This window comes from Pieris napi, chromosome 1 (genome assembly GCF_905475465.1).
Source record: "Pieris napi chromosome 1, ilPieNapi1.2, whole genome shotgun sequence".
NCBI classification, from domain to species: domain Eukaryota; kingdom Metazoa; phylum Arthropoda; class Insecta; order Lepidoptera; family Pieridae; genus Pieris; species Pieris napi.
This window is the reverse complement of record NC_062234.1, coordinates 1351521-1378389: the sequence shown is the minus strand read 5'-3', so window position 1 is coordinate 1378389 and position 26869 is coordinate 1351521. Positions and strand designations below refer to the sequence as shown.

Sequence of the window (26869 nt, the reverse complement as noted above, 5' to 3'; positions counted from 1 at the left end):
TTCCATGCTGCCCTTTCTCGCCCCACATTTGTTTTAATTTATATTATTATTTCATTCATCTTACCGGGATGGTAAGATCACAGATGAAATAGACAATAGTGCCTTTTTTTCCAATTTTTGGGTGCCGTGTCCTTTCGAATATTCTTTATGATGTCCTCTATCCTTGTCGTGTTCCTAATTTAAATATCTCGAACCCTATCTCTTATTTATATTTAGTAAACTTCTCTCCGTAGCTCTTTGATAATTATTGGTATAGATATAAAAAGCTTACCGCTGGCGGAATCCCTTTCCTCATTTTGTGAAGAGTGTCTCAGCGAGTCCAAGGAGTACCATCGCCGCTTACCATCAATTGGATCTTTGGTTTCATCTGTGCACAAATATTTGGGAATGCTTTCAATTCGTAAAAAAGTAAGTATAATATATATAAAAAAAATTACAACTTTTTTTAGGTCTGGGCCTCAAATTTCTAGTAAGCAAGCAAGTCGGGCAAGTAGGTGATCAGCCTTCTGTGCCTGATAAACGCAGTCGAACTTTTGTGTCTAAGGCAAGCCGGTTTCCTCACTATGTTTTCCTTCACCGTTCGAGCGAATTAAATGTGCACATACAATGAAAGTCCATTGGTGCACAGCCGGAGATCGAACCTGCGACCTCATAGATGAAAGTCGTACGCTGAAGCCACTTGGGCAACACTGCTGCTATATCATATATGCCATTAATAAAACTTTGACCTGATGTATAGGTTTCAGTTTGGGATTTTTTTTTAAATAGGATCACTTTCTTTTTGAAATTTTTCAAATCAATTAACAATACTTTACCTTGTGAGTTCTGCGGTGTGTGCGCATGTCTATTTAAGTGGGGGTCACTCCGACAACGGGCCAAAGGTCTTCGAGACGAAGCGTCTTTCCGTGGATGTGCCTCGTGACCCACTCGTGGAGATTTACCTGAATAACGATTTAAAATTGTTGTAAATAAATAAGTCAGAAAAATCGCTATTAAAATAATATCATGAGTTCTGCGTTTCATTGAAATTTATCTTAGCTGCAAAGTTTTGTAAATAGTATATTTTACTGTAAACGTATCAGCAACATATAGTATGTAGTACTTAAGGAGCATTCAAGTATTACGTAACGCAATTTTTTGAGCTTTTTGACGCCGTAACGTTTTTAACACCCCCTCACCCCCTAATGTTGCGCGACCACCAAGTGACTATTTTTACCCAAAGTCATAATTATATGGAGATAAGTACCGGAGAGACGCAAAAGTCAACTTTGTTCTTTTAATCGCGTTAACAATATAAAAACAATGTTATGTAAAAAACCCGCCCTCCCCTCTCAATTATGCAACATAACACTTACCGGGTGTCCTAGTATCATTGGGCTGTAAAGCAGCCCTCCGTAAGGGCGGTGGGCGGTTAGCATTCGTAACGGGCGCGGGTCTACGTCCGCGTGTACGCAATTCCCCTCCCCCACCACTCTCCGACAGTTCCAAAGCGTACACGTGACGCGCTAACACACGAGTCAGTGTTTCCATTGTTTTCTGAAATATTAGTTATTTAGAAACATTAATGTTACTATCCATTTAAGTGGCTTATTTCAATGTCATTTTTAAGTCTAAATATTTTGCAATTATTTTTTCAGGGGAAGCAATAACTCTTTTGCAATCTTAAAGAAAAGTAATAATTAGTTAATTTCTAACTAAAAATAAGTTGTGTGTCCTTATGTACACGCGTTAGAAGTTATACTTCTTTGGCGTACCAAGATAAAAAACTTTCCAAAAATTTTATTCTACGTTTGTAGAAAAAACGACACTAACAATAGAAAAAACTAAAATGTTACTGTAGATAACTTCAGGGTGTCAGTTTTTTGTGACGGTGTGCGCGCATATCTTAAAAATTACTCTCATCATTTTTCCCTAACGCGCCAAAAGAAGTATAACTTCAAAAAATCAGCAAGTAAAACTCTTGAAATCTTCTACTTCTCCCTTTGTCTTTAAAGATCAGTTCCCGTATTCACATCCGATATTAAAATACACTTACTGCCCACTCCTTAATTAGATCCTCCCAGTGGGTGAGCCTCGTCAACAATTCCATGAAACTTTGCCATAAGTCCGCCTTAACAGCGACATTCAGATTAGCTTTAATCCACGTCACAATTAATGTCTGGAACAACGCCGGCGCTAAATGTCCTCCTACAAACAAAATTACATATTTATTTTCAATACAAAAACCTATATTATTAACAATAGTAATTAATAATTTTGGCGTCGGATATACGTATCTGTACGTACTGTATTTCACATATGTCAAAAACTTATTTTTATTAATGCAACAGGCGGCAAACGGGCAGAAAACTCATCTGATGATAAGTGATAAGTCGAAATGGTTCGGAAATTCTTCAGTGGGCTGCTGATTCCACATAGTGGTGGTGCGCGTCAAAAACTGCCTTAAGAAACGAAGTTTTTTTTGTATACATACGGTACTCATACTTAGTTTCGCCTTTTTATTTTAATTGGCTCTCCAACATCACACATGACAAAATGAGGACAATCAGATACTTATGGTAATATGTAAAAAAAAGGATATACACGTGTGAAAAGGACCTGAGAACTTAAGAAGGCGCCGCGCTAACCAGATCTATACACCTTCCTCCCAATCCCCGCAATATCACACAACTCTTTGTATCGAAGAATATACAATGTATATGTTAACGTAAAATTGTAAACACCGTTAGATTGTAATCTATCTCGCGAGATTATAAACTGTCGAAAGATTGTGAACCTCAGCTTACTGCTTACAATTTAACGTATTATTATTAGGTAGATTGTACTACACTAACTTAGTTATCATTCAAACTTCTTTGATCAATTACAGATTAATTTTACTTTCCAACAATTTCATATAACTACCGAATAATAATACGTTAAATTGTAAGCAGTTCGTTGAGGTTCACAATCTTTCGACATCTTTCGACTGATAGAACGAATACCAGGTTTTAGAATCACGCTACGATATTATTTTAATGAATAGATTAATTTTGAACTTACCAAGGGTTTCCTGTTTCTTTTTGGTCGGAACTTTTGTTAGAACGATAGACGTTATTTGAAGGAGTACCAAGAGAAGTTGTTCCCTGAAGAAATAAATTGGCTTGTAAACTCTTTCATATATTTAAAACATCATACGCAATACATATTAAAATATTACTTTTAAGAACAATTCAAATAATCGATACAGAACTATAAACCTGGCGAAATTAATACAGTAATAAAAAAAAATAGAACAATTCAAACAAACACTCCAATAATGAGTCAACATAATTAAGCTTGGATACATACTTGTTTTCATTCAAAAATTATGATATAATGATACGAATGATAATCTCTATAACTACTAAACCGTTTTTCATGAAATTTTTCAGTTTTTGAGAAATTTGTGGACAACAATCAACATTTCACTTACGAAATTACCCATACACCCAATTTAATAATATCATATTTGTACATGTCAAAGTGGTAAATCGGATAAACAATTTAGTAACTATACTGATAAAATATATCTAACCAAGAGCGGTCGTCCATACCGACGTGCATCACCATATATCTATAAATATTGAGCACTCTCTTGCACGTGTCGGTCTGTTCTTCTAATAATTGGTGAGAGGGTAGACCACCAGGTGGCGCTACACTCGTACTTGACACAAAGACGTTCGCTGCTTGCGTCATGAATATTTGCAATACATTCTAAAAAACATTCAAGTATAATGCTATAAGATTATTCTTTTTTATTATTTATAGTTATCACATCTATAAATTTATAATATACTAGCTGACCTATTTTATTATATTTACTTTATATTATTTTTAAGAAACATTGTTTTCGTTCAATAAAAATAAAAAGCTACAATAAAAAATAGGGGTGAAAATTAAGGCTTGTATATATTTTTGTGTCATAAAAAAATAAAAACAAAAAAAAATGTCTAAAAATTAAAAAAAAAATGTTTCTGCTGGACCCCTTATCACTTAGGGGTTTGATAGATAGTATACGATTCTCAGACTTACTGAATATACATAAAACATTTCATAAGAATAATTCATAAGAGCCGTTTTGGAGGGGTATGGGAACGAACATTGTGACAAGAGAATTTTATATATTAGATCTTAATAAGTTGAATTAGCTTGAAATGTAGGTGTGTACCAAGTCAAGTCCGCTTCCCGACGAAACATTTGTGGGGATATATTAGCTGAATACAATGCGCAGAGGCGATGAGAACTTGGAGAACTGATCGTGGTTAATAACACAGAAGGCAAAAGATCACGTCGCCGTTCACCAACCAGATGTACCGATCAAATGAAAGACTCATCGTCCTCAAAACTGTACACTATAATTAGAGAGGCGCTGGACAGAAACCGGTGGAAACAGAGTCCGCTCCAGGTGCTTCGTTGCTGACCATTCGCTCATCATTTAATTGCCTTAAAAAAATGATCAATGAAACGCATATAGAAATTAGTCTACTCTGTTGTTAGAGGCTGTTTGGTTACAACTAGGTATTATAGTACTGCGACTAGGCAACAACTTACAATCTCTTCTTAAAAATAGTATCTATATCAAAAACCACACCAGGTGGGTTTTCTTGATACTTGTTTTAAAACTAAACTGACCTGCAGTCCAGCTCTGACCATAACATTATCCCTTCCCACTGCTCCCAAATATGAGTCGTTCCTCAATCTACGAGGCGGCACTTGCGGCTCACCACCTGCCTGCTGGTCATATATATTCTCCAAAAGAAATGGAGGAATTTCCGTCACCTGCCATTGTTAATGGAAATTAATTAGGAAATATACCGTCTAATCAATTAGCACCAATTGATTATTTTAAATTAATTAATCTATTAATGAAGATAAACATTATTACTAACACAATAAAAACCATATGGACTGATTGCCTGCTTGAATAAATTATTATTATAACAAAACCGGCATTTCTTAAGCCCCGCATACGACATGTGTCTATAAAAAAAACCACAAAACAAATTCATACACCATTGAACCACTGGAATATCACTAAGAGGCCGGCAACACCCTCGCGAATCGCGACCCTTCTGGCATTACGAGTGTCTATTGCGCATTAAGAGCGGCGGTAACACTTAACGTCTGATGAACCGAAGAAAAAAAGAACTTAATAGATACTTTGGTTATTATTACAAGAGCAGAACAAAATCAAAAGAATCTTACGTTCATCTGTATCCAATCTTTATAAAGCGCAATAACTCTTCTTACAGCAGCTGCGTGTGAGAATGGCAGTAGAAAAGCCTGTCTCAAAATCTCTATTGTAAAGTCAACATGTTCTCTTGAAGAACAGCACAAAACATCGCGTACCACTTGGTCTGAGGATAGCTCTTCATATATCCCTGCCCCTATTTTGACAAAAAAAATATGTTATATGATTTAGAAGTACAATATATACTTCCATTAATTTTTTTTTTAATATTCGAAAGTTTTATACCTGAATCCAGGCTAGGGTGTGGAGTATTAGAGGCGGAATCGTGTGATGAAGCTCTACTGGAGTCCGAGGGCTGTCCAACAGTAAATGAAGTCTCTTCCTCATGATGTAAAGAAGTTGCCGGTGTAGGTGTATTTGAATGTACAATGTGCGATCCTGTACTCGTCATAGAAGAGGGCTGGCCACCCTCGCTGCCTTGTTTCTTCATGAAATGGGCGTAATTCGCAACCCATTTTATCAATATTACTCTGCATATTGCTAAGTCATCTTCTAGTATATTGTGTTGAACTGGCAAATCTGAAAAATGAAATAAATAATTTAGCTTAAGGCATTGATATACAAAAAACCCAAGATGCACAGTCTCGAATAAAAGTAACGCTCGAAAGTGTCCCGAAACACAATTTCTGTCCCTTTCTATAACAGTATATATTACAAGCATATATTATTGCAAAATCAACCTTACGCGAATTGCTTAAAGTTGTTATTACAACGCAGTGTATACGTACTTAAAGCAATAAAATTTTACGACCGACCGTGGTCGGTAGGACAAGGTATTGTGTGGAGTCGAACATGACTTTTTTATTTACTAGTTGTAAATAAAAAAGTCATGTTCGACTGTTTAACATAATTTTAAATTTATCCGACTTTTCGGGTGCTTTACAGCGTGCGTGGTCACGGTGACTGAAGACAAAAGGTGTTGGATGTTAAATAGTTGTAAATTTATAATAATACATAACTTTAATCCAGTTAAAAAGTTTTTTCTTTAAATTAAAAAAAAATGTTAAATTGGCTACCTCCTGACCTACACTTTATATAGCGTAAATATATTTGTCAAAAACTACACACAAAAAAGTTCAAAAGTACATAAATTTATTTATAAAAAAAAACACAAATAAATAACATCGACTCCACTTATTAGACGCGAGACTATTTGAAATGAGCGCACAATTTAGAATGATGCGCTCATTTTTTGAGGACGTTTTTTTGACATTGAGTGTGCATCTTGGGTTTTTTGTATATTAATGGCTTAAGGTTTAATTATTAAAATCTTAATATTTGGTGTCACTTACCAAGATTAGGTTTATATAATGAATTCTTATAATTATACTGTGGACATATTGCTGGTAAATAATACATTTTAAATTTCTCTAACAGGAATGCAAAACTTCTCATCGCTTTGGCGTGTGATCTGTCCTTCCACTGCACTTTAATGACAGTTGTAGCCATACTATCGAGTAGTATTTCAAAATAGTGTTTTGTCTCATTTTCTATAACTTTCTCACTGGCACTTGGAGGTAACAGAGGCTGTATGTCAACACTTTGGACGGGGTTTAAAGCGTTTGTATCATGAAATATTGATGCAGACACATTTGCTAATTTTCCCATGAATCCAGTAGGTGTCTGTTCGACTACTACTTTTTTGGCATTTTCCATTGAACTAAAATTTGGATGTTGCAATATATCATCTACTTTGAATTCATTAGATTCTTGTGATATATTTGTTGCTATGTCAAAAACCTTTGGTTTGAATGGTGAGCCAATGGGTGGCAGACAAGAATCAGGTAATCCAGGTACGAGAGATGCAAACATTCTATGTACTTCTGGTGGAGCATTATCACCAAGGGCTTGATACCATAATAGAAAAAATCTAAAAGTGTTAACAAAATTAATTAATAAATCATCTATTATTTTTCAAACATTTGGTGGTGGTGTAAAAACTATAATACTAACCTTATTGCATCTGCCCGAAGCTTATGTGAATTTCCTCCATGGAGGAGTTTTGAAAATATTCTTGTCAATGAGTGAAGTTGCCATCTTTTACCTATCAACTCTGGTAAAAGACATAAAACTTTTTCTAAAAGTGACAATGCACCTTCTAACTCTTCTTTACCAGCCTTGTGCACTAAAAAATCACAATAATCCTTTACTGTATATTAGCAGAAAATAAATCAGTCCTTTTTAAAGCTATCTCTCAGAACAAGTTTTGTTTCTAAGCAAATGAGTCACATATCTTAAGCAGACATACACAACATAAGCAGCACTACAACTTGCAACAACATTGACCTTCATCACTTAATTTACACAGCCATGACACACACATGACAAAGTGAATTTGTTACTTGCTGATGTATAATGAAGGGCGAAAGCTAATCGGGAATAATGATGTATAAAGCTTTATTGGTTATGTCATTGTTTGTATTATTGAAATAGCTTCTTTTTGTATTTATATCTATACATTGTTTTTGGTCCACCAGGATAATAAATAATATATTACATATTTATTAATATATTATTTATTATCCTGGTGGACCGAATACAATGTTTAGTTTTTGTTTCCACTAAACTATTAGAAGCTTTTTTTCATAAACTATGTATATAATAATGAAAATAAAATAATAAAATAAATTAAAATAATAAAATGTATCTGAAAAAATTATAAATGACTATAGTTATTGATGGTCATTTGATCATGATTAGAATAGATAATTACAGTATACCAGTGAATGATGATATCAATATTATTCAATGAAGTGCAAATGTCAGTGAATATTCATTATTCATTATGATTTTACAAGCACCAAAACTCACCAAGATGGAACGGAAGTTCTGTATGGCAAAACAGAAGAATATAAGTAGAAGTACAGCAATATTTATACAAATTCTATACACTATTTAAAAATATCTGTTCTATTTAAATCCTTATTTTTGTTGACATAAAAGCTGATTGTTACAATTAGAAGGAATTAAATAATAAGAGGGTTGGCAATAAATAGAAAAATACTAATAACTTATTCATTCATTTTAATAACCCAAGTAATAAAAGTGATTTTTAATAAGCTACAGTTACAGCTAATTTAATATTTGAGAATCAAAGATATCAAATCAAAAATATAAGACAATCTTACCTCTTTGTCGTAGATTATTTTCGGCTAAAATAAAGTTGTCATAGAGAATAAAGTAAACATGACTAAAATTGGCCTCAAAGTATGTTTTTGCTTCATCTGTTTCAAAGTGCTCTGAAAAATTTGTTTTATTTGAACAATCAAGTTTCATACAAAATCAAATGTGATTTCACTGTATTAACATGAATGTTATCAGAAGTCACAATGTTGTATTTTATAAATAAACCATTGGCCACAAATCATTATAAATGTTTTTAGTCACGATAATATAACAGAAGAACAAAAATTACAGTTATTCTCATCTAATTAACATGTAGAACGGAGTAAAGACGCTATGTGTTGTGGCGAGAAAGTCGTAAATAAGGTAATCTTCATCTCTATGTATATTGTGAATGCCTTACCTAAAACTATCCTCAAGTGTTTTAATCGGGTGGTAGAGTCTTTCTTTGAATCCTGAATTTTAACTGTTGATTTCTTGACATCTTGGTGTGATTTTTTTGTAAACATTGTAGTCAGTTGTTAAAAAAATTATAAAGCAGTTTTATTCATTGTAGGAGTAGATCAATTTATTTTCACATGTTTCAAAACCCCATTAAACTGCACTGTGACACTATGTATCTTATGAATTTTATAAGTTCTCTTATTTACATTATCCAGTTTTCACTTTGTCACAAATACTGATGATTGATCATTGGAAAATGGAAAACCGAAAATATTCTGAAATTGTTTGTGTCAAAAAACGTCAAATGACAATGACAGAATGAAAGCTGACGTAGGCAAATGGAACATCATTTTTCTGCGATGACATTGACACAAGGTCACTAGAAGGTGCTCTGTGTAATCACACAGGTCTAACAAAACAATTTTTAAATTATTTAAATTTCGACGCGAAGTTTTGTTTCAAAATTAATATTTTTCCTGTTCTACATTTTCAAGTGCTTAAGATTATAATGCGTTCCACATTGGAATTCGGACCTGTTATAAGACTAAATTTCCATAATTAAATAAAATTAATGTAATTTACGTTTTTACGCTTTTACGCTGAGATCGATAAACTCAGTTTGAAGATCCTTGAGAAAACAAGGATTATATATAATACCCGTCTATACCTGTCTATAAGACTATAAACATATGTAATTTTATAATGTGTAATTAAACATGAGTACGTTTGTTGGCTAAATTACTTAGCGACGTACTTAAATTAAAATATAATCAATACATATTCGAATACTAATTATATAAAAGCTTAAAACTTCCTACGACTAAATATTTGTAAATTAACTTAAAAAAGCAAATATTCGAAGGTTATCTTATTTTATTTGATACCTATTCAGAGAGTCCGCTTAATGAAAATTGTTGAATAACAGCATATGCGCGAGAAACTAAATTTAATATTTTAATTTCGGTTTATATCGTAACATGAAAAAAACATCTGTCATAATCCTACACAAGAAAGAATAAATTGATAAGACGAGGTTAGGGTAATTTTTCACTTCTCAAAGTTTCGATTCGTCCTCAAGAGTGAACTTAATTCTTACCTAAGGAACCTAAGTCATTTCCGTAACTGGTTTCTTCATACTATGCTATACTTTTATTTGATTATTGGATGACCGCGAGTTCATTGTATAGAGATTACGCAGAATCATTCCGATCCCTACCTCCTCGCGAAATAGCCGTTTAATTAAAGCACGAACAATATATAACATATCGTGTATTGGCAAATATGATTTATTATAATATATTATTTGTAATATTTGTGCTTAGTGTGAAATCAGCGAGAATATCAAAAGATACAATTGGTTTTCCGGAATCTGAAGAGAATGTTAATTTAGTAAATAGAGAGGTAAGAATATTTTATTGTAGACAATATTTAAACCGTTATTATTAGCGTTACTTTATCGCATATCGCAATACTAATAACTTAGTTCTGTTAGGATTTATTAATGCTCTTTACAAATATGTTGGCTAAGCAATGTAATAAAAAGATTATATCGCGGCGTTTAATAACATTTATATTTCTTACACGCAAGGAATATAATTGAACTAGGTATATTTTTTGTTTCAGGATCGTCATCCAATTTATTTGCCATCATTATGCGGTGAAAACGAACTTTATTATCCCGGAGATCAAAAGGACGACTGGATATGCGATTGTAGGCCTGGTTAGTAAATAATGTTCTGTTTAATTAATATTGTAACGTGTTTTATTTAGACGAGTTCCAATTATTATCATTCACAGTCGAAGTTGACGTCAGAATTCTCATCATTGATAATTTTTGCATTATAGACAAGTAGGTGGTTTTTACTAAGCATTCAATTTTTATTAGCGATGACGAAACGACGCTTCGGTTAAATTTTGCATGTCTAACCACTACGCTACCACCATGACTTACAAGATTTTTTAACGGAATAAAATACATTTTCGGAATAATTAAAAAAATAATTTAAATTTAAACATTTGAGCTTGCATAATAAGCAAACCGTGATCACTTATAATTAAACCATTACATTATAAAAAGTATATTACGTAGGACTGAGAAGAAATCTAATAGTTAAAAAGCAAACATAAATAAAAATAAGAAAGTGCGTGCGTACAAAGTACACATATCAGAAGTAAAACTGCTTTGGCAAACTAATATTTTATTTTCCGAGACTTAGAGGGAGGGAAAAATGAAGATATGTTTGGAAATAAATAGATTTAATTATCATACAAATATTAAGTGTCGAAAATTAATACAAATTATAAATTTATTTCTTTGATAGTAAAAATACGTGGCATTTTAATTTACGATTCATCATTTGAGATTTCAATAAATTATTTTGTATAAAAATACCAATATTTCATAAACTCTCTAAAAATACAATTTCTCCCTCTCAATCGGTCTCAATCGCTCTCTCCCTTCTTTGACAAAAACCCTGCACATCTTCGTGACGTTTTTTAAAAAATTTACCCTCAAGCGCCTAAAGAAGTTTCACTTCAAAAATGTGTTCATCTATTATTATAATGCATTTCAATGTGGGAACCCATTTAATTAAAAATTACCTGTTTTTTGTACTACAATTAAATTGTACCTAAATGTATGTCAAATTCTAAAAATAATTCGCGTATATTGTCTTATTAATAGAGTAATCTAAACACAATGCTTTGATTACATAAAAACTCCCACGCTGTGGTTGTTATTGTGTTTTTGGTATACGCCTCTGCCCGTTGTAATTACACGAAGACAAAAAACGCGATTCAATGACCGTTTCTAAACCAAAAACTATTGTGAATACGAATAATTAGTCATTCGCTGCTTATAAACTTCCTCAAACAAGCACTAAGTTGTAGTTTCCGTCATACAATTCTTGATAATTCAGACTCGATAATAATCAGCCAGAACGTTCGTAGGACCTTTTTATAAAAACGATCATAGAGGCTGAAGTGGGTTATACTAATGATACATGACATACATTTTTTGCTAGTTTCTAATGAGTTAACTCGGTAAATATTAGCAGCGGTACTTAAAATCGTGAAGTACCTACGAGTACTTAATGTTATCTATAGTGACGCAACTAAGCGATAGTTATAATTGTATCTCAATAGTATGTATTCTATACATTCCTTAAATATTGCGAATCGCGCATACATCACACTGAATACGATAAATTAAATTTATAGGAATTACCACTGTCAAGAAAGACATCTGAGGACTTCGGGCCTCCTGGAAATGATGGACTGCGTATTTCGCCAGAGAAAGGCGAGACTTGCCGCAGTTTGATAGTTTGCGAATTACGGAGGGAAAACAAATTATTTGATTTCACTAATTGCCTCAAATTCATAAATCTGATAAAAGCCAAGAGGCTGATTGCTGATGGTAAAAATTAAACAAAAAATTGATCGTATTCGTACATAATATTAATAATACAAATAATGTTTTAACATTTAAATAATAGGAAAATGTTATTTACAATCAAGTATACAGTATTTACAATTTTCTTAACCTACAAAGTAATAATTAAAAAGAAAATCAAAACAAATTTAAAAAGTTTGGTCCCTGTGGTAATGTACCTTTAACGCTGGCAGAATTTTCTCGCTGTATTGCTATACTTATTCGTTGAGCCAAGAAAGTGACAGCTCTGGGGTCACCGGTACTATCTACTAGGCGCCAACTTAAATCTTTAATAAGCAAAATTTTTACAATTTAATTATATTGAAATTTGATCCGTAAGGCAAAATTATTTCTAACAGCTAAGATTACGACGAAAGTTTTTATTTTCTTTACATGACTATTATTCAACGTCATCGAGAGAGCTGTAAAATATACTCGAAGTATAGTAATAATGTATTAAATTCCCGTTTTTATAATATTTTAATTCCATACATGTTACCAAAGACAATAATTGTAATTAATAAATATTTAATGTATTTCAGGCTACTTATACTATCCAGAAAAGAACTCCTGCTGGCCGGCATTCAGACGTGGTCCATGCTCCAGCGATGAGCACTTAGTTTTACGTATCAACTCTGTGATACCAATCTGTGTCACCAATCCGTGCGCCGATGGATTTGTGATGTGGAAGGGCAGATGTGAGCGCCTCGGTTCCACAGGCCCCTGCCCAAACGAGTTTCCTCCCGCTGTTCTATGGATCAATGCTACAACAATTACAGTTGAATGTATAGCTCTTAATTTTGACAACAGATACGATATATATACGTCAACAGAAATGTGTCTCCCGGGTTGTAAGAGACACGTACAAAGTATGTGTGTGCCGCGTATTATGTAAATATGTATTATTAGTATAAAGGAAAGAAATAGTGTTAATATTTATTGTAGCGTATAAAACGATGACTAATGATTTATAACGTATTGTATTTTGTAATCCTTATAGAACCGCGTGCAAGTAGGCGTCTAGTCTGTTGCCATGGCGACCGGAATTTGTATACTTGCATCGAGCTTTGTTGTTCTCTGTGAATTTATTACATTCATTATTAATTAAGAGTTAATACGTTTATATGTAGAGATAACGAGTGATATAAATAAAATGATGATATGGAGATTATTGTTGTGGTAAGTTTTATGCAGATATTAGAATTTGAGCATAGAATTATCTGATAACGAATATGATACAGTCGAATATATTATATTGTTTATCTTAAGGATGTTTGGAGTTCATCCTAAACGCGAATACATATATATATGTGAACAGTGTAAGTGATAAAAGTAGGTTCGTTTGACGGAATCCCAGTTTTCCGTAATATTTTTTAATAAATTATTAATGAAATAAATTTAAAATTTTACCTATTGTTTTTATTTGTTATAAATTATCTGTATTAATTTAATTTAATTATTATCTAATCAATCTTATGAGCATGTATTTTTTATATTTTCAATTTAGATAACCCAAACATAATTAATTTCAATTTCACATCCGTTTCGTAATTAGCCATTAACTTTTTTGCTAAAACTCATTTGGGTCAGTAAAAATAGAACGTGGTCCGGTGGTCTCACCTCAAGAAAGCCCGATTCGTTCAATTAATTTCCATATAATCGCAAGCTTGCTATCGCAATTGATCGGTGACCCACATTTACAAGTTCTCCAGTTCACCACTGCCCATCAGCCCTGATTAGCGACCCCTTTGATTACGACCTTCAATGTTTTTACGTCTTGAGATTGATGAAGAATGAAATTGTGATTTTATGTTTTAACCTGGGACCTAAAGTTTCCATTTTTTTTAATTTAAAATACTTGTGTGTTTGACAGTCTGCAGCTCTCAAAGGGATGAACCCATTTTTTTCATGTTTTAAACATTATACAATAATATTAAACCTCTACCACATTGTCTATAACTACGAGTTGTATATAATAGTGCGTTTGTTAATTATGTATTTTGTGCTTTACGTCTAATAGTTAAATTTAAAGTTATAAAATTCAGTTATGTAACTGCGCTATATTTTTTTAAGTGTTACTTTTCAAATTCCATCTGTTCTACCATCTCTTTACATTTTAATAAATATAATGCAACTAAGTTCACTTTAATTTCTTTACGCATCAGGATGTCGACGTGGACATGGTACACACAAGAGGCAAATATCGTGAGACAAGGTAGGTCAGGGGGCACTTGCTTGATACGTAACCTAGTTTCAATATAAAATCGTTCACTTGAATTATAAATTATTTCCCGTCAGTAAAACTGAAAAGAGTATCGGATATACATCAATATTCCAGCGAAGAAACAGTCAGTGTCACTGATCATCATTTGAGCTATGAAAATTAATTTCTTAGGATTTGCATTCACAACTTCCAAGCACTGTAATTATATGAAAGGGCTTGATGAAATGCTGTGTCGGAATGACAACCCCGCCTACTAGAGCAAAAAATGCTTTCCCCATCCGGAGTTATGCCTAGGAAAGGAAAGTCGGAGATGAGGCTTAAATTGACTGTCCAGAGAAAAGTCGTAAGACCACTTCTTGGAGCTGAAGAGCCTAATAGCGTTATAAGTGCAAACAGGAATTGTAAATCTTGTATCTGATCTCACCTCTTCACGTAATATAATTTACAGTAATGCAAAATCGTGTCAAAAGATATCATTAACTTGTTATCACTAAGTGTGTTCAGACTTTAACATCCAGTGAGAATAAAACACAACATGAGATTGGGAAATCCCGCTAATTGATCTTTAGATTGGATTTACAGATAAGTGAATTTATGCCCAGACACCTATGACTCAATCCTTGACCGTATCTCAGCGCATTCTGTTGCAAACCTTGAATTTATACGATTCAAAATTGTATAACGATAAATCTTTAACTTATTTAAATATACCTTTAATATTACTAATGAAGTTGTAATAGTGTGTAGTAAATGTACTACATACATTATTAGAGCAGCTATAAGCTACACAAATTCATCTGATACAAAGCTAGTTACGTGAGCGATTACCATCTAAGGGGGGTGTAGGGTGACGTCACGCACACCCCTGCTACTGGTGCCTGCTGGCAAAACCAATCCAACACAGCACTTCCATATAATAACCTATAATAGATATGCTTCCCCCACAAATTTTACGATTTAACCTTGGATAAGGAATTCCTTCCAATGAGAATTATTTAATTGAAGACTTTTAGTAAATATTGTCTAAAAATAGTACGTATTATAACTTAATTTATTGATTTTTTTGTTTCCATCTAATACATAGATGAGAAAGGGGAGATAAAAAACTAATGGTGCGGCATGTGAGGGAGAAATACTTCTTCAAACTGTTATTATAAATTGTAAAAACAATAAACGGTCTATCTGGTAACGGTCAATCTTCAGACCTCGTTTTCCTACAATAAATTAATATAACGGTGACCTGGTTTTGTACAATAAGATTAGGTAGGCTATTGCGTGCCGCCCAAAGCCATTTTTGTCCGAATGGGCAGTGGGCGGCCACAGGCTCTACGAGGGTTCCACGGTCAGCACTCAGTCGACGCTTCGCGCCCTCCGCGCCCGCTCGTCGGGGCTCACATGCTTTCATAAATACACGTTACCTTATGGCGATCGACCACTAACCCTTATGGACAAATTTAGACCCGGAAGCCGGGGTGAACCCACCATCCCGAGTATACTTAAGAAAGCAAAAGTCCAGAGTAATAGCGATCTTTTTGACAAAAGCTCTAAAATAAAACGTGAAAATGTTACGAGCAGACATGATGTGAACCTTCCACTCACTCAGGGTTGCACACCTTTGATGTATGCGTGTCAACAAGCTGATTATAAGACTGTGGTCGATATACTTAACAGAGATGTAAGTTTTTGGATTTATCTGAACTTCTTCCTAATATCGTATTTAGGAAATAGTATTACCGTAGATAAAAGAAAAATGTACAATGCAGAGGTTGCACTTAAACTTAAACAAAGTGTTATTAGAGCACGCGATGTAACGCGGATCGGCCGCGGGTTGCAAGTACGTGTCTTGTAAACAACCTATCAACCTGTCCTTAAATGTTTCCCCTCGTCATAATAATTGCAATTGCATAAAAAGTTCTTTGGTAATTTTAGTTTTAATCTCTAAGGAATTTATTTGGTACAAATATCCCAAAGTAGTATCAGAAAACTATGACACGATGCATACTTTTTAGTGATAATGTACACGCTTATTCTCCTTACTTGAAAGATAACTTAAATATGTGTTTACCGTAGCCCGACATCAGGACAACTGGGCGGTTGAATCAATCAATACGTACTACAAAACCTGTCATTGTTTCCATAAACCGATACGATACGGTGAGAATAGCTTATATACCACGATTAGGTTGTTCATATGTTTACGGGTGTGTCTAACGCAGTAAATGTCTTCCTGAGTTTATTTGTAGGTTGTCGATAATTGATGCATATGCCCATTTCAACATTCTTCCTCTCTAAGTAAGGCTTGTGATAGCAGATGTTACATATTTAATGAATTTAACAATAGGTAAAGTTGACTGTCCGGATCTACTAAGTAAGGGGTGTCTCCGTGTGTATAATAGGACTCTAAAAAATATGCACCCGTACAATAGGTGTTACCACCTAAAGTTAACTCCAATTATAGAGTAAACAGCTTTATGGTTAGGGCGGCGAGTAAGTTTAACAATTTAACTTGTGATATTGACCTGTTCGCTCCAAGTGTGGTGTCGGCAAGGAGAGCTATGACATCTGAGCTCCTCAGTAGAAAAAATAGTGAATCATAAGTTTTTATAAGTGTATAAGTCATACTACACTAAATGTTACTTAACTAATTTTTTCTTAGTTTTTTGCTTTCTTTGATATATATAGTTGATTAAAATCATTTTATTGTTGCCAATCCAGTTAATGATTAGTACTTAATTATATGTGAAGATTTGTTTAATGGCGTAAAAGTAACATTATATTTAGAAAGTTAGTTAAAAGCATTTTACAATTTAGACGTATTTTATATAAGGATTTGTTTTTTAGCCATCATCGGTGCGCAGGCGTGATCGTGGATTAAGGTGCGCACTGCACTACTGCGCATCAAGTGGGCAAACGAACCAAAGTGCGCGAGCGGCGTGTGCAGACCGGGTTCTTATGGCTGCACCGACTTTGGCCAATGCTCGCGATGCAGATGGTCTCACACCACTTCATCTGGCAGTGGTACATGGAAATGTACCCCTTGTCCAAACTCTGCTGGCGGCAGGGGCCGATGTCAATGCGAAAGATGATGAGCATCACACTGTTGTTCATTGGGCTACAGGTAACTTGGCTTCCAATATACCCAATACTTGCACTTTTAGAGAGAGTTAAGATAAAGAGTGGTGCATCAACCTATTTATGTCTGCGCCTCAGATTTCTGTATCTGTTTCATGATCATTTGTCAATTTAATAGGCAAGTAGGTGATCAGCCTTCTGTGCCTGACACTGTCGACTTTTTGGGTCTTAGGCAATCCTCACGATGCTATCCTTCACCGTTCGATTGAATTTTAATTGCGGAGAAAAAAAGTCCATTTGTGCACAGCCGGGGATCGAAACTACGACTTTAGGGATGATAGTCGCACGCTGAAGCTACTAAACCAACACTGCTTTGTTTTTTAGGGCGAGTAAAAAATATAATTATTAAATGCAGCTTTCTGACGTAACTTAAAAGTCATTAGTTAGGTAATCAACAATGATTCAACGATTCAACAGATTCATCAATGCTTCGTAAGCTATTGACTTGACAAGTTACTTTTATCACACGCGTCGCAGGTAGAGCGATATTTCTATTCTCCTGCATACAAGTACTTTATTTTATATGTATCTTCAATAATTTTCCACGCACACAATGGATATTGACTAAAAACAAGCTCTATGCAAATTATCGATATCTTATGTTGCCTACGTTATACTTATTTTCACATATTCATTTACTATAGAATAATATCACAATATAAATAAACACTAATGAATATACTCTAAGAAATTGAAAAGTAAGCTTAAAGTAATGATAAGATCTTTCAACACAGTTGTCGTGATTAAGAACATCAGCGGTCTAGCTTGCGCAGTTAACTTGTTATCTGTGGTGTCATGCTGACATTCTGAATTGACTTCCCATCATTTATCACCAATGAAAATGGCTTCTTTACATCATTAAATGTAGTGAATTATAAAGTTTAGGGACGATGTCTATAGACACGTACAGTTCTGAAGTTTTGTAATCACTTTAAATAGAGTTTATACAATAAAGAAGCTTGATGAAAACTAAATAAAGAGAGAATGAAAAACTCTACTCCATTTATGTTTATTATATTCTAGTGATGACTTCGATTTGTCAATCTGTTTCCCTCTCTACAACTGCCCCATTTAAGTGTAAAGGCAAAGCTTTTCTTAAGTCTTGTATTTAGAAAAAAAAAAAAAAGATTTAATTAAAATGATTCATGCTCGGCTAACGTAGGCGATTTAGTACTTATGGGAATGTCCGACAGTATTGAGCGGTGAACAAGGTCGGGTCCTTGAACTCAAACCTAGCGGATAGCTAGGACTAACTTTGTGCTAAGAACGACAGAGGCCAACATTAATGATATAACATTCGGGGTAAATCGTAGAACATTTGAAATAATGATTCGTTCGACCTTGTAATGTCGCAATCATTTGGGCAGTCTTGACCTATGAAATGTAATTTGAATAGAAAATGAGGCTAGAACATAGGCGTTTATAGAGCGGGGTGGGGTGGCACGTGCCCATTTCGGGATGGTCTAGTGACCACCCCAGGTTTTCGGGTTACCAATGCCGGATCTAGAAGTCTGGAGGCCTCGTAGCAACAAAGGATTCAACAAACGATTTTAAAAAATAATAAATATTTATTATTCAAGTTTCTAATGTCCTCTCTTTTGTGGAAGACCCAGGGCTGTAGTCCCGATTAAAAATTCTACGTTAGACAACTTAGGAAATACACACGGCAAAAAAAGGCTAGTCGACAAGTTGAAAATGGTACAAAATAGAGATACTGCTCTTAAAATTATGTGCGATAGCTCATTGGATCCGGAATGACGTCTAGAAAAATGTGCCAAAAGCGTGTATTAGCACATAAAAAATTGCAAAAGTTAAAAACAATTAAAGATGAAAAAAAATGGCATTTCGTTTTTTGCCAATATTTAACAAACTATTAATATTTAAGAAATTTCAAAAAAAGATTCCGAAAGAGGAGGAAATTTCAGGAAATAAATAAAAGATGGTCCCTGCTTTAAAATCTATAATAAATCTTTGTAAATAATATAATAGAATCCACTGCGTTACTGGATTAATCTAATACGAGGCAAACATTCAACCTTATATTTTTGCTTCATATTTTGCCATCAATTGTTTAATTAAGTAGGCGAGTGAGCCTCTGCCCCATTCTCTTTAAAGACAAGAGTTTACTCACGATTTCGCCGCACTAGTATTTTAATGCGGACAACGAAACTTAAATTGACTGACTTCTTATTTTTTTTTAAATCGGTTGCCTATTATTGAGGCTCCGCTCACGCCCCGTTCCCGTTCTATTTTATTCCCATATAATAAATGTGTTTTATATAGTTTGTGGAGAAGTAGGAGCATTAAGAGCGGTGCTAGCTGCGGGTGCGGACGCGGCGACCCCGGACCAACATGGAGGCTACCCTCTACACTACGCTGCTCAGATGTGTGGAGCTCCAGCTGCTATTGACCACCAGGTAAAAGCTACTATTACGTACCACGACCATTAAGTAAGTGAGTTCAATGAGTAAGTCACTTTCCTTTTTTTCTAGTTCTTTATTACGGACACAACTATAATTGAAAAATTATATTTATCATTAATGTCACTTTTATATACTAATCTAATGCAATATTGTAAAATTTTGTTAAGAGCCGCGGTGCTGCTTTGGAAGTTTTACGAGCTCTGGTAAAAGAAGGCGACGCTAGAGTGGATGTTAGAGATGCTGATGGACGCACACCGATGCTATGGGCTGCTTCAGCAGGCTCTGCCGCTGCTGTATTGGGTCTCCATCAAGCTGGCGCGAGAGTTGATGATGCTGATAGGTGAGTATTCCTAGTAAATAGTAGTCAACATTTTGTAGTTCTACAGTATACAATCATCCTCGCTAAAACATAAAAATTATGTTATCTCAGTATAACCTAGTACGAAATTTATCATCCGAATAAAATAAAATAAATTGTATTTATAATTTAAGTAAAATATATAAACCAATTTTAGGGACGGTTTAACTGCGTTACACTGCGCAGCTGCAAGGGGCCATACAGAGGCATTAGAGACTTTAGTGGGTCTTTGTGGCGCAAGGGTAGACGTAGCAGACTCTCATGGCTGTACCCCCTTACATTACGCCGCAGCTCTTGGTCATGCTGATGCAACGGTTGCCTTACTTGAACACGGTGCTGATGCCCATCGACAGGATCGAAGAGGCCGCAGTCCTGCTCATACAGCTGCTGCTAAGGGGCAAATAGAAACCGTGCGGATACTTGGTGTGTATATTTTAATGTATCAACGCTTCGTAATTGTCCAAGGTTAATAATTTTTTTAATTTTAGGATCTAGAGGTGCCAACTTATGGCTACGTAATTCCAAAGGAGACTTGCCTTTACATGAAGCAGTTGCATCTGGTCGTAGGGAACTCGTTAAATGGCTATTAGACGGTCGACCTTCTCAAGTTAATGCTACAAATCATGAGGGCAGATCGCCTCTACACATTGCAGCTGCTACAGACAATGCAGATCTTTGTAGGTTGTTATTAGATCGCGGAGCAGAGGTTAATTTTGTAGCCAGGTCTTCGAAAAACGAGCCTATAACTCCTTTAGACTGTGCAACCATACGTGGTCATCGGTCTACAGCAAAATATATACAAATGCATGGTGGCCTTCCTGCTTCAAAACTACCAAATACTCAGATTATCATCGATAACACTCCGATTTCTAGTTTACCTACTCGGCGTGTAACAAGTACCAAAATTGATTTGAGAGATAAAATAAGAATAGAGAAACGTGAAGTTGTAGAAGTGACCAGTCCATTGCAAGAGACGCGAAGATTTAGAAACGACAGTGATTTTAACTCGGATAGTTCATTAGACAACCGTTACAAAAGAAACAAACATGTAGGTAGATATTCAGAGCGAAGAAATAAATTAGTTGAAAATAAACAAAAAAGTTTTAGTGATGGATATGATACCGAAATAGAAGCTTGTTGTCATCATGGTCATCAGAAACAAAGAGCATCTAAAGGAACTAGATCACGGAAAAGCCGGTCCAGGAGTGAACCTTCAAAACGCAGTCGATCTACTTCGAGACATCACCGAAGATATAAATCTAGCTCTGATGAGTCATCCGAACTATCTAGTTGTCAAGAAGAAAAAAAGAAAAATAAACGACATAAAAAACGTTACAAAAAAAGAACACAATCCACTTCCGAAAGTAGCACAGAATCAAGTGAACGTCGTAGTACAAAGCGAAAAGGTAAAAAGACATCAATTCATATTCAAAACGACGAACAGAAACAGAGTGTAAATATTGTAAAGTACAAGGCAACAGGAAATGAGCAAAGCATTAAATCGCCAGAAAACGTTGAACCCAGCGTCAAATTTGACGTTCCTTTAGAACCAACTGATATTGAAATGAACAAAACCTTACAAACGAGTAAAAGTAAGACATACAGTGAAACTGAAACCGATACCGTATCTCTAAAAACGAATATGGTTACAACTGAAGCACAAATACATATGGAAAGAGAATCAAGCCAGCATGGAAGTTCGGAATTAACAGTAACACTTGATTCGCTTAACAACGTTTCAATTGAAACATCTAACTTAAATGTGTCACATACTGATATCAAGGACAAAGACGAAAATCAAACTGAACTAGAACATAAAAATATAGTTGATAATACAAATCAAGAATCCTTAGATAATACTTTACCAGAACAAAAGAAGTCTGATTCTGAACAAAAAGGTATGGATGAAGAAGCTTTGACAGCAGATGGAACTGAAGTATTAGAAACTACTTCTAATGAAAAAAGCACAGAAAATTTACCTGACACAGAAACAAAGGATAGTGTGAATTCACCAACGGCGGAAACTGCGGATGAAACTGCATCTAAAGATGTAACTCATAAAAAGTCTTTCCAAGTATTGTCAGGACCTGAGAAATCTATGAGTAGTGACATGTCACAAGATAAACCTGATTCACTCTTGGATAAAAAAAGTAAACAATCAGAATCTGAAGAAAAAAGCTCGCCTACTGTTTCGTTTTCAAATAAAGATGAAATAATAAAAATAGACGTTGACGACGAACTAAATAAAAACCAAGAATCGCTACCTAAGGATCGGGCATCTTTCGATCAAGAGAGCCTTAATGTGTCTACAGAAGCAGAAAAAGAAAATAGTATGGAATTAAAACAAACAAGTGAGGGTGAGAATATTCCAGTAGCCGATAAAGGGATAATATCTATTATTGAAGAGGTTCCTAATAATAAAAAACAAACAGTGGAACCAAGTGGTTCGGAAGAAACAAATTTCAATTTATCTCTTGATGAACCATCTTCGAAAATAAATAAACCTTCAAAAAACGAAGAAACTGGGAGTAGAAGAAACAGTATTTATGAAACAGAAAGTTATAAAGTATTATCTGAAACTGCTGGTGTAGTCGAGTCAAGCCCAGGAATTTTGAAAAAATCGTTTGCTATCGATGAAACATTTTTTGATGACGATGAAGAAATACATGGAAAACTGTTACAAGGTTCCTTAGGAAGAATACCTAGCGTAAGTGACAATGAAATCTATTGTAGCCAATCAGAAGCCAATGGCAAACGTAAAAGGTTTCGTAAAAAAGGACGATCCCGAAGTCGTATTACCATACGATCTAAAAGTGAAAATTCTGAAAGAGGCTACGAATCCAGTGGTGTGATGGATTCAGGGTTTGAACCGAGTCCGAGACCGATCCAACGTTGCATAATAAGCCCAAGACTAAACGCTTATTATCAACAGAGAAAATCAGCCGGTAAAATGCAAGGGAAATCCGATAGCAAAATCCCCGTAAGAAAACCAGGAGACAGAAACGCAGTGGATATGCGTTCAGTTACACAGAGAATACAAACCAACATGCGGAGGTGAGTTTTTCCAAATTTTATAGAAGAAGTAGTGTATACAGTATATTAATTAAAACTCCGTGCAACTGTTTTTGTATAAATAACGGTTTACTTTAAATTTTCAGGTACTACTGTGAGAGGAAAATATTTCAACATTTACTAGAACTTAAACGATTGCAGATAAGAACGAGTAAAGCAAATGAAGCTGTTTTGGTAAAACGGGCTATAGACGAATACAATAAGTCAAGTTTGGCACACGTGGGGTTGGGAAGCTACAGCAGCACTGAATACTCTTTCAGTAGTTTTGAAAAATTTCTTTATCAAAATCTAAGAAAATTCCAGAAAAGTGGAAAAAAACATTTGGATAATTTACCAGAGAAACCAATTGATTTTGATTACGGAGAAAGTGAGTTGTATAAGATGAGCGCTATACCTGATAATCCATGCCTGTGCACAAGCAAAACACATCGGTGCTTTCATGCTGTACATGCCTATACTGGTATTCCATGTTCCGCTTATAGTAAGTACTTATAACCTCTATTAAACTTGATTTAATATCAAATTTATTGATGACATTGTATTTGTTATCGTTCTTGTAGTTCCTCACAAGTGGAATCACCACACCATGCCCAAACCAGCCACGGCTAATGCAGCGACTAAGTCCAAAGGTTTTTTGCCCAAAATTCACACGAAACCTTCCTCAAGCTCTGGCAAAGCACACGTTACCCTGGAAGTGTCGCATGGAACCGAGAAGCAGCTGATCGCATTACCAGCCGAAAAATTAGATAAAAATAAGCGATACTACGTAACATTTACAGTGAAAGGATCTGAACCGCCTTCAGACAATAACAACGCATCTCCGAAGTCAGCTAAACTAAAAACTGCTCAAAGTGGCTAAAAGTACGGATTTAATATTTTAAAAATGTATTTTGACAAAGCAATAGAAAACTGTGATCGTTCTTTGAATCAAGCTCAAAACACTGCCTTACTTGATGCAAGTAATGAATTTTATTTCTATTGTCCCAATCATAGACTGGCGATCGTCCACAAACATATTTTTCTAATTGCTTAGATTTCAACGTATTTATATATTGCATGGCGTTGCGTAAGGATATACTTGTCTTCCTGTGATATTCTTTAATTTGGCACAAAATAGTATGTCGTTTTCAATACTTCTTAAGGCCCTATCCCAGCACGAATTGCTGTGTCAGTGTCTCGGGGTGGACTGCGGGGCGCAGTGGAGAGCTGGAGCACTGAGGCGCGCCGGCCCGTAATAACAATTACTTACGTAAAACATTAAATTAATATAATTTTATCATTTTTTTTCTGAAATGGATTACTTGACTTGCGACAAAGTATATTTTGTAAATTTCAAAATCATGTTCTATATACATTTTTGTCATAAAATGAATTTAAAATGTAAAAAATTTGCTATGTTTGAATTTTTTTCTATCAAGCGAAGTTATCTAAATCGTGTACCGATCTTTCAAAATGGATACATAAACTACTCAACTCCATCATATATTTTTTCCACAAGCCTTACTTCAAGAATCGATGACGAAAAATGGAAAGAAACAATGTACTTTTTTGGAGTTTCTTGACCAGATCGGTCCTTAAATTAAAAAACACTGTTCTATATTATTCTTGCTACGATGATACATTTGTTATCATTTATTTATAGTAAGTATTCCTTGTTATCAGCATTTATCCGGAACTGTATATTGTTTTTATGTAATATCCGATAGAAGATATTCTCAAGGGCTATAATAAATCTTGCAAAGCGGAAGGTACCTATAGAACTTAGTATTTATAACTGTGCAGATTTCTGACGCACAGACAATTATTAAGTAGGGGAAATCCAAAATTCTTCGAGGTTTATTATAACAATTTCCTCAATCACTATAATATATACATTTATTATATAAATGCATCGATAAAACTGCAATCGGCAACTACACAAGTGAAATATTTCAAAGTAAAATTCCCTGCTATCGTCAAAAACAACTTTTTTTGGTATTGAAAATGACTTTTAGAATGTTGTTAAGCACCAGAGTTAATTACTCATCTAGTGAAATAAATGATGTATTTTGATAAGGTTTTTTTTAATGTTAGCCCTAACGTTTTTACCAGAGATTATAAAATAAAAAAATAAATCAGTGGCGCTACGACCTCTTTAGGTCTTGGCCTCAGATTTCTGAATTTGTTTCATGATCATTTTAAAATCTATTTGGCAATCAGCCTCCAGTGCCTGACACACGCCGTCGACTTTTTGGGTCTAAGACATGTCGGTTTCCTCACGATGATTTCCGTCACCGATCGAGCAAATGTTAAATGCGCACATAGAAAGAAAGTCCATTGGTGCACAGCCGGGGATCGAACCTACGACCTCAGGTATGAGAGTCGCACGCTGAAGCAACAACACAACACTGCGCATTCACACCAAAGAGATTATAATGAAACAAATAATAAGATCAAATTTTATTTCTAAACATTACATAGTAAATAAAAATAAAATTCACATAATAAAGTAAATAACTAAACTCCTAGCAAGAGCGCCACACCGGCCAGCGTCCAACGTGTCGGCTTATCCTTGGTCTTCAAATTAAAGGTCCACACGAATGTTGGTCCACGCATACTGGAATGAAAGTATAATTCAGACAAGTCATTAAAAACAATTGTTTTAATTATTTTGTAAAAGGCACATACAAACTTTAGTATAAGTAAATTTAGTATAAGTTTGTATGTGCCTTTATTTTTTAATAAAAAAGGCTGGTTTCTGGTACGTTTCACTTGGTGATATATTAATAATATTCAACATCTTAAGAAAAAAACTGCTTTTGAAAGGAACAGCAGGCATATCCTTTTGTACTATATTTAGTCTGTAGGTAAGTTGTAAGTATATTAAATCTCATAGATTTAATATATATTTTTTTACCGAATAATACAATCTAAATCAAGGTATATGCCATTGGAAAACTGTGGTAGTCTTAATGTAACAATAGCAGTCTTGTCAGGAGCGTGACAAATGCATATAAAATAATTGTTTCTTAAAGTTAGGCTATCTAATAACTGACCGGGCAGTCCATTTATTAGCCTTAACGTTCTCTCACCATAGACGTTTGCTCTCGAAGTACAGAGCCAAACTTACGTTACAGCTAGAGTCTACGTCACTCTCATCTCGAAAAAAGTACTCGACTAAAAGATTTTATTTTAATGACGTCGCGTACTTACCGGATCTTATAAACAGGACACTCATACACGTTCTTTGTATCCTGTTTGTCTTGTGTTACCGCCTTTATGTATATCACTGGCACTATTGGGAACAGTTCCATCATACGGGACTCTACAATTCCACCAGTTGCTGTGTCCCAACGAGCCCCTTCCATGTATAGGCCATGGATGTTTGCCCCTTCACGGGGTGGCGCACTGA

At 34.7% G+C, this 26869-nt stretch overlaps 4 protein-coding genes across 5 annotated transcripts in view; 2 read left to right on the top strand and 2 right to left on the bottom strand.

Moving 5' to 3' along the window:
• LOC125055920 (probable Rho GTPase-activating protein CG5521) overlaps positions 1–9111 on the bottom strand; it is a 30863-nt gene extending 21752 nt beyond the window's left edge. The window contains exons 1-14 of one of the 2 annotated variants that reach the window (XM_047658706.1): positions 8799–9111; positions 8401–8511; positions 8084–8101; positions 7226–7397; positions 6565–7142; positions 5498–5791; positions 5227–5408; positions 4654–4800; positions 3557–3735; positions 3043–3125; positions 2036–2187; positions 1356–1536; positions 816–941; positions 272–367 (exon numbers count right to left, since the gene is read on the bottom strand). In XM_047658706.1, the coding sequence (XP_047514662.1) occupies positions 272–367; positions 816–941; positions 1356–1536; positions 2036–2187; positions 3043–3125; positions 3557–3735; positions 4654–4800; positions 5227–5408; positions 5498–5791; positions 6565–7142; positions 7226–7397; positions 8084–8101; positions 8401–8511; positions 8799–8904 (2425 nt within the window). In that variant the 5' untranslated portion in view covers positions 8905–9111. The remainder of the gene's footprint in view (positions 1–271; positions 368–815; positions 942–1355; positions 1537–2035; positions 2188–3042; positions 3126–3556; positions 3736–4653; positions 4801–5226; positions 5409–5497; positions 5792–6564; positions 7143–7225; positions 7398–8083; positions 8102–8400; positions 8512–8798) is intronic. The other variant, XM_047658794.1, reaches the window with a different exon arrangement.
• A 907-nt stretch (positions 9112–10018) lies between these two features.
• On the top strand, positions 10019–13678 carry LOC125053294. The gene is made up of 3 exons (XM_047654603.1): positions 10019–10240; positions 10463–10559; positions 12812–13678. The coding sequence occupies exons 1-3, from the start codon at positions 10121–10123 to the stop codon at positions 13162–13164; spliced, it is 570 nt and encodes a 189-aa protein (XP_047510559.1). The 5' UTR covers positions 10019–10120; the 3' UTR covers positions 13165–13678.
• Positions 13679–15848: 2170 nt separating this feature from the next.
• On the top strand, positions 15849–24708 carry LOC125054205 (ankycorbin). Its single transcript, XM_047655959.1, has 8 exons — positions 15849–16168; positions 17335–17611; positions 19909–20042; positions 20216–20388; positions 20564–20829; positions 20895–23460; positions 23565–23959; positions 24039–24708. The coding sequence occupies exons 1-8, from the start codon at positions 15938–15940 to the stop codon at positions 24335–24337; spliced, it is 4341 nt and encodes a 1446-aa protein (XP_047511915.1). The 5' UTR covers positions 15849–15937; the 3' UTR covers positions 24338–24708.
• A 1197-nt stretch (positions 24709–25905) lies between these two features.
• Positions 25906–26869, bottom strand: part of LOC125063607 (dynein beta chain, ciliary-like) — a 51202-nt gene continuing 50238 nt past the window's right edge. The window contains exons 52-53 of the mRNA XM_047670139.1: positions 26671–26865; positions 25906–26074 (exon numbers count right to left, since the gene is read on the bottom strand). Coding sequence (XP_047526095.1) covers positions 25975–26074; positions 26671–26865 — 295 coding nt within the window. The 3' untranslated portion in view covers positions 25906–25974. The remainder of the gene's footprint in view (positions 26075–26670; positions 26866–26869) is intronic.

Coding starts and splice junctions, on each gene's coding strand:
- LOC125053294 (XM_047654603.1), top strand. CDS start 10,121: ATGATTTATTATAATATATTATTTGTAATATTTGTGCTTAGTGTGAAA. Junction 10,241..10,462: donor TTAATTTAGTAAATAGAGAG/GTAAGAATATTT, acceptor TTTTTGTTTCAG/GATCGTCATCCAATTTATTT. Junction 10,560..12,811: donor GATATGCGATTGTAGGCCTG/GTTAGTAAATAA, acceptor AATGTATTTCAG/GCTACTTATACTATCCAGAA.
- LOC125054205 (XM_047655959.1), top strand. CDS start 15,938: ATGGACAAATTTAGACCCGGAAGCCGGGGTGAACCCACCATCCCGAGT. Junction 20,043..20,215: donor CAGCTGCTATTGACCACCAG/GTAAAAGCTACT, acceptor AATTTTGTTAAG/AGCCGCGGTGCTGCTTTGGA. Junction 23,960..24,038: donor TATTCCATGTTCCGCTTATA/GTAAGTACTTAT, acceptor TCGTTCTTGTAG/TTCCTCACAAGTGGAATCAC.